Source organism: Momordica charantia, assembly GCF_013281855.1.
Source record: "Momordica charantia cultivar OHB3-1 chromosome 8 unlocalized genomic scaffold, Mcharantia_2.0 BLBB01000008.1, whole genome shotgun sequence".
Lineage (NCBI taxonomy): Eukaryota > Viridiplantae > Streptophyta > Magnoliopsida > Cucurbitales > Cucurbitaceae > Momordica > Momordica charantia.
The window spans coordinates 3,223,391-3,230,847 of NW_028275166.1; the positions used below are offsets into that span (position 1 = coordinate 3,223,391).

General features: G+C 34.6%; 1 protein-coding gene across 1 annotated transcript; it reads left to right on the forward strand.

The window, feature by feature from the left end:
• The first annotated feature begins 2,431 nt into the window (after positions 1-2,431).
• LOC111004811 (EG45-like domain containing protein) lies at positions 2,432-3,289 on the forward strand. Its single transcript, XM_022276012.2, has 3 exons — positions 2,432-2,772; positions 2,859-3,138; positions 3,249-3,289. Exons 1-3 carry the CDS (start codon positions 2,670-2,672, stop codon positions 3,253-3,255), a joined length of 390 nt encoding a protein of 129 aa, XP_022131704.1. The 5' UTR covers positions 2,432-2,669; the 3' UTR covers positions 3,256-3,289.
• Positions 3,290-7,457: the final 4,168 nt, after the last annotated feature.

The following is a 7,457-nucleotide window of genomic DNA, read 5'->3' on the forward strand; positions in this document are numbered from 1 at the left end:
ATTTTTTATTGTATCCTTTGATTAATCTTAAAGCACAATTAACAATATAATATAATATTATAATGCCTGATTTACAGTTGTTGAGATTGGTAGAGGTGATTTTGACTCATTATAGACATATTTTGAATTTCTTTCAAAAAATATATATATTTTTTAATTATTCAGTCAATTAATTAAAATATATATTCTCGACTAAAAGTTTGAAGTCTACCTCACATACCGTGAGAAAATTCTTTTCTATGAAGCATTATTGGGAAGATTGCTAATTAAACGCTTTCCTTAAAAGCATTTTTTAGTTTTTCATAACTTTCAAAATTACTTTTAATTACCTAACCCAACATTATTAAAATTTTAAAAATATGTCAAAACAAGCATAGTGGTAATTGACATATATCACCAACGAACAGGTTGTGAGTTCGATATTCTACCTCACATGTTGTATTAAAAAAAATTTAAAAATATTTTTATCTTTCTAAAAATCACTTCGAATTCACCTTAAATCAATCAGAAAACATATATAAATTTAATACTTGAAATTGTATTCTTATTTCCATCTATTTATTAAAAGCAGCTTTATAAGAATTTGTCTCCCATAAAATTTGGGTTAAACTTAACTTGTTTCACCATTTCGAAAAAGTAATTTTGAGTACAGTTTTTCTTCCATTGGGAGTCATTAAATCCAGAATTTATGAAAGAAAGGTTTCATTTTTATTGTTTTTTAGGTTCTTTATTTATTTTTTATTTTCTTGCAAAGGTCATTTTGGTCGTTTCCTCCACTTTTACCTTATTCATTTGGATATTTATAAGGCCTTGAAGAATTTCCTATTACATTGTTTGATCATTGCATAAAATGTTTGGTGGAATGAGACGGATTGGTTATGGCTTTCTTTTGAGTTGTGAGGCTCTCAAATCTCTATCCCTATTTAAAGTTAACTAGTTTTCTCAAAAGGAAAAAAAAATCCACAATTCACAAAATGATCTCATTTTTGTAAGGTGCAAAAGTTAAAATAATTTTACTAGATTCAAGGCGGAGAAAGCCTCTCAACCCAAGTTGGAGCACTCGACTAAATCAAAACAGCCTCAACCAAAGCTAGAGCACCAACCAAACCCGACCAAATTGAAGAGTCAGACCACTTGGTCATGCTACAAACAAGAGGAGGGTTATGGACGCAACATTTTACCACTCTGTTTTCTACCATTCTCAACTATGCATGAAAGTGTGTTGGACTTACCACCACATCAGTGTAATATACAGGTATTTATTCGTTGGAGTACAAATCCAAATACTGCCTCTCGATTATATATTAGATAGTGAAAATGTTGTTGCGGAAAAATACTTCTTTATCGAACAAAATTAATCAACATCCAAATAAAAAACAAGTAAAGAGGAAAAGAGAAAGATGACACCAAAATTTATAGTGGTTCGACGAGTGTGTTGTAGTACCTCTGCTAGCTTCAATATCCAGAAGGAGGAAAATAACCAATCTAAACTCTTAAGTAGAAAAATACCCACGAAAGAAGATGAGAGACAAAAACTTTGCAGACATGGTAGAAGACAAAACTCGAAGCCCTCTGATTTTCACGATTTCTGCTGCAATCAAAGAGAGAACGAGAAGCTGCTGTATTTTTCTTTGGAGAAGAAGATTCTGCCTCCTCAACCTCAATCTCACGGCACACTTGAAGCAAGAAGGAATGGGAGGTTTCAAACACTTATGAGAATAGTCATATGTTGGGCTTGAACAAAATAGAAGCCCATTTGGGATATGACTTGATACACCCAAACATCAACAAATGTGTTTTTGGCTCTCTACCTAACATTTCACCCTCCATTTTGGAACCATTCTCATCACGTGTTTCAATAATTAATTTTATGCGCGTTAATAGCAGAGTAAATGTACATAGCCAAGCGAGCATAACTTAATTGACATATATCTCTAACTAAGAGGATGTGGTTTCGATCTCCCACCCCAGCCTATATACTAAAAAAAATAAAAATAAAAAAATAATAATAATTTGACAAATTATTTATAAATAATATAGCAGATTATCTCTATTATAATATGCTACATACGAGTTGTCTAATTCATCCGGAGTAAGTTTGAAGACATGATTGTTTTTTTATTGTTAAACTTTGAATGAATTTATTTTATATAACAGAGTGGTAGAAAATAAACTAACTAACATACGGGGGATAAAACTTAAGTACTTACCTGTAAATAGGTATCCAACGATCAGAAAAATGACAACAAAGAGAGATAAATACATAAAGAAAGAGAGAAAACTATAATAAATAGTTGTGTCAATTTTTTAATAGTGATAAGTAAGAAGATACCTACCCACACACACAATGCATCCAAATTTTATCCACGTGGATCACCGTTGAATCTACAATTAAATTTCTATATTATCCATTTGACCACAGATAATCAAACTTTGTCCAATCCCACCAAAAATTTCACTCCACAAATGATTAGTGTACCACTTACTTTCCCAAAATCCACATCCACATATATGATATTCAAAAAGCACCTCTCCCAGTCTCCTCCATGTTCAAAATCCTACTATAAATAGATTGATAAGAGAGTTGAATTAGAGAAAGCAACCCAAAACCCAACTATATAAATAACTTTCCCCATAACTTCATACACATAAAACACAAAAAAAAACTAATGGCAGTTCAACACTTCTTCTTCTTCTTCTTCTTCTTCAAACACATTTCCATGGCTCTTGCAGATGTTGGCACTGCCACAGCCTACGGTCCCCCATATCTTCGTAAGTAAATTATACATTGAAAAAATATATCTTTACTTGTGGTTGTAGCTACTAACAATGGCGTTGATTTGCATGCCTGCCTGCAGCCACCCTTTGTAATGGGAACAGCGTTGCCCAGTTCCCGCCCGGCAACCTCTTCGTGGCGGTGAACGAAGGGCTGTGGGACAATGGCGCTGCCTGCGGTCGACGGTATAGATTACGATGCTTGAGCGGGCGAAACCGCCCGTGCAAGGCCGACATCATCGAAGTTCAGGTGGTCAACCTCTGCCCCAAATCGCCATGCCCCTCTTCCTTTCTCATGTCCAAAGAGGCCTTTACCGCCATCTCCCGCCTCCCCAATGCCAGACTCAACGTCGAATATATTGAGTACATGCATAACCTCCACTATTTTTTTCATTAAATATACTATAACCTATTCAGCTTAATTACGTCCGAATTCTAAATTTGATTCAATTTATTTGTTGATGTATATGCAGGATATAATATTACAGGTTTGCAGCCATGTCCTCCGAAGATCTTTCAATTTCAAGGCATATAATTTGTTGTGTAATATTGTAAACCATTAAATATGGTTACGATATATATAGCATCACCTTTCTCTTTTGTTTTAATTATTACTATACACTGACAACTAATTCTGTTCTCCGTTGACTGGTTAAGATATTTATATCCAATTCAAAATGTCGCTCCACATGTTATATTAAAAAATTAATTTAGCTCTATATTGTCTTACTCAAGTTTTTGTTCAAATTCCACAGTTCCTTCTTTATAAATTATTGATGGCAATGGTGGCTTCAAAATTTTTTGATATTAGTTGGTCGGAAAGGAGATGCCAACAGATAATTAAGAATCTCAAAACATGCTGCAGCCTAATCCCACTGAATAATGCTATTTAACAAAGTTTTGGGAGTTGGTATAATTAACGGTTCTAATTAATTAAGTTGATTAGTGGGGCAAAAAGATAACTAACGAATACTTATGACTTATCTCAATATATGGTGCGTTCTCTACAACCCTAAAAGCTAATGGGAATAATGATTATGAGGCCAATATATACGCATGTTATGATATTATATATATCTCATCTCAATGTTATAAAGCAATTAGTTACGTTTGATAATTTTATGTGTAAAACGTAACGAGGTCTGGTCTAACCTGATGAAGGTTGGACATGTAGGACGGATGTCTTGATCTATCAAGAAATTACCTAGCAAACACTGACGCTCAAGTGAGTTGAATAGTATTAAATATTTATGAGATTTGAGATAGAATTCGATACTGGTATGTTGAAGTGGTGTTCTCTATTTATAAGTTAGGGATTAGATAGACCTTCCGATAGACGATTATAGAGGTCGAGTAGTAGGTTCGACATGCTTTGGATCGCATGAGTCGGATCTGCACGTTGGTTGCTTCCACGAGTGTTTCTCAAAATGGGTTAATTGCCAGGTATGTCACCTCGAAACCATCCGAGATGGCCTGAGTTCCCAGATTTGTGCCGGTGGATTTACTTGCGTCTCCCACGTGGCGAGATGATTTTCACCTCAAACAGATAATATTATTTCAACGTGAAGTATCTCTTCTATACCAAATATTTGACAATTGTAACTCAGTCAATAGTTTACATTGGATTTTTTTTTATATGAATACTTAACATCTATATTTTTAAACTAGAAAAATGCATTTTTTTTCTATTTAAAAAAAAACTAAAAGACTATTAAATTTTAATATTTGATCAGCACAAAATAGTGGGAATTTTTTTAATATTATTATATATTAAACTTATTTTAAAAATATTGTTATTTAATTAAAAATATTCGAAATAGGGTAGTTTATGAAACTTTTTTTAAAAATATGGTTGTTTTAAAAAACCAAAGGAATGGTCGTCTCTTCAAGAGACAACCACTGGTCGTCTCTCGACCACGTCTAAAAACAGGCCACGTGGTAGATGGAGAGACGACCATCTACAAAACCCACCCCAAACCCTTTTTATAAAAAGCCTACCCCACCACCAAACCCCACCACCATTATTTTATGCCCCCGCCGCCGCCGCCGCCTCGCTGCTCCACCGCCGACTCCCGTCTGCTCCGTCGCCAGCGTGCCGCCTCCTCCGCTCTTCCGTTGCCGCCGCCTCCTCCGGTGAGCGGCTGCCTCTTCCTTTTTTTCTCGTTTTTTTTGTTTGTTTTGTTTGTTTGTTGTTTTGTAATCTAATTTTATTTGTCCTTTTTTTTGTTAGATTTGGGACCACTCTATTCCTTTCTTTTTGGAATTATAAAGGATAAAGGTACTTTTTCTTTGTTTTCTTTTATTATTATTATTCAATTTTATTCATTTATTTGTATTTTGTGATATATTTAATTGGTGAATGTATCTAACTTATTTGTTTAATACGTACATATATTTTTAATTCATTTCTTTATTGGATGAATTTAGGCAATTATAAAATCATATATTTATTTTTAATTGTTGGTGAATTTATTTAATTATTTTTAATTGTTAATGAATATATTATTTATTTCTTTAAATAATATATATTTATGTAATTAATTTATTTTATTGATTTGCTTTTTTATTTAGTACATGTGCGTAATGTTTAATAAATTTAGGTTATTTATTTGATTGGTGTAGTTAAATTTAATTAGGACCTTAATTAAATATATCCTTTTTAAATTTAGGATTGAAATGGCAGCTAAATGTTTGACGATTGTACTGTATATGAATGGTGGTACTGTTGATGGTGTAAATGAAATTGATTACGATGGACCATCAAGTAGAGGTTTTACTGTCTACAGTGGTATTGAGTTTGAACATTTTGTTCAAATAGTTGGAGTGTCACTAAGGTTAGATATGGGGAGAAGTAAATAAGAACTTGTTTATAGACACCTTAATCAAACACCATCGGGTTCCATTAAATACATTCCTATTCCATTAGAGAACCAGAATGCATTGGATTTAATGTTCTCTATTGCTTTGCCATGTCTACAATTAGTGGAATTATATGTGAAGGTTAGAAATATGACGAATGTCCCATTTGACCTCGACGGTGAACATGATATCCCTCTTGAATCATTGGATCTCGAGGGACCCAGCCAATGTCTTGACCATAGTCAATGTCTTGATCCCGAACTTGAGTCAGTTGTACCTCCAACGACTAATTTAGATGAAGATATAGACTAACTGCTGATAATAGGATTATAGAACTCAGGACAGCGACAGATGATGAGTTTGATGAATTGGAACTCGAGGGTGAACATGAGATCCTTTCTCAAACATTTGACATGGACAGTGTTAACAGTATTGCAGAACACGAGTCCATGTTGCGACCAGTGACAGTTGAAACTGATATGTTGTACAAGGGGTTCATGTGTAATGATAAAAGAACTATGCAACATATCGTCAAACATTTTGCTGTAAAGAGTCACCATCCTTACGAAGTTGTAGAGTCGACACCATCTATATGGACAGTTAGATGTAAGAAGTGGCAAGATGGATGCAATTGGCGACTTCGTGCGATTCTTAAGAAAAGTACTAACTTATGGGAGGGTCTGGGAAGGAAAAACAAAAGCTTTGGCTCGTATTTTTGGTAACTGGGATGAGTCATATCAACTTTTGCCAAAGTGGATGTACATGCTGAAACACACTAATCCAGGAACAATCGTTGAATGGAAATTAGAAACTATGGACAACCGGGTCATGGCATTCTTCATTCTGTCTTTTGGTCATTCGGTCCTTGCATTGCAGCCTTTCAGGAGTTTCGCCCCGTGCTTCAAATAGTGGTACTCACCTTTACGGAAAGTATAAGGGGAAGCTATTGATTGCAACATCAGTCGATTCAAATGAAAATTTGTTACCTCTTGCGTTTGTCATTGTAGACGAAGAGAGTCGTCAGACCTGGGGATGGTTTTTAAAAAACCTAAGAAAAGTTGTTACGCATGAAGAGATATGTTTAATTTCAGATCGACATGGTGGTATTATCTCTGCGGTTAATAATCCAGACAATGGTTGGACCGGACCTAAATCGCATCACAGATTCTGTCTACGACATGTTTCTAGCAACTTCAACAAAAAATACAATTGTAAAGAGTTGAAAGATTCGGTATATCGTGTCGGTGCTCAATTCCAAATTCGAAAGTATAACAAGGAGGTGGAAAATATATATTGATTTATAATTAATTACACGATTTTTTTATTACAATTTCAGATGATCTGTAGGCCATATGATAACGAATTTGCCAACCTACCCGACTTCTGTGTCAATGGACATAACATCTGGTGCACTGTGAGTCCACTCATATGCTTTCATATTGTGGAGTGGCATCATCATGATAGAGTTACAAGACAATTTGGTATGAAACAAACAATTCTAGAGGTGCCATGCTGGGATAAGAGGATACATGACATCGACATTCGGGATAGCACCTTGCAGGATCATATTGCACATTTTGTGGCGAGGTGGAACATACGTAGCCAATTTCTTGTTATCAATCCTCCAGTCGACGACGACGGTACTTGCGATCCAGGATACATGAGCTGATATACGTTAATCACCAGACGATATATAACTCGAGAAGGAGCAGCATTTGGTGCTACGGTACAATCTTTTATTTCGTTATAACGATTATTCAAATTAATAAATACATATTCATTAATTTTTTTTCGTGTAGGCTGCGTGTTTCGAGCAAATCAGT

Bases quoted from the DNA above. Each gene is read 5' to 3' on its own strand.
- LOC111004811 (XM_022276012.2), top strand. From the start codon at position 2,670: ATGGCAGTTCAACACTTCTTCTTCTTCTTCTTCTTCTTCAAACACATT. The intron at 2,773-2,858 runs GTAAGTAAATTA...GCCTGCCTGCAG, and splicing joins CTACGGTCCCCCATATCTTC to CCACCCTTTGTAATGGGAAC.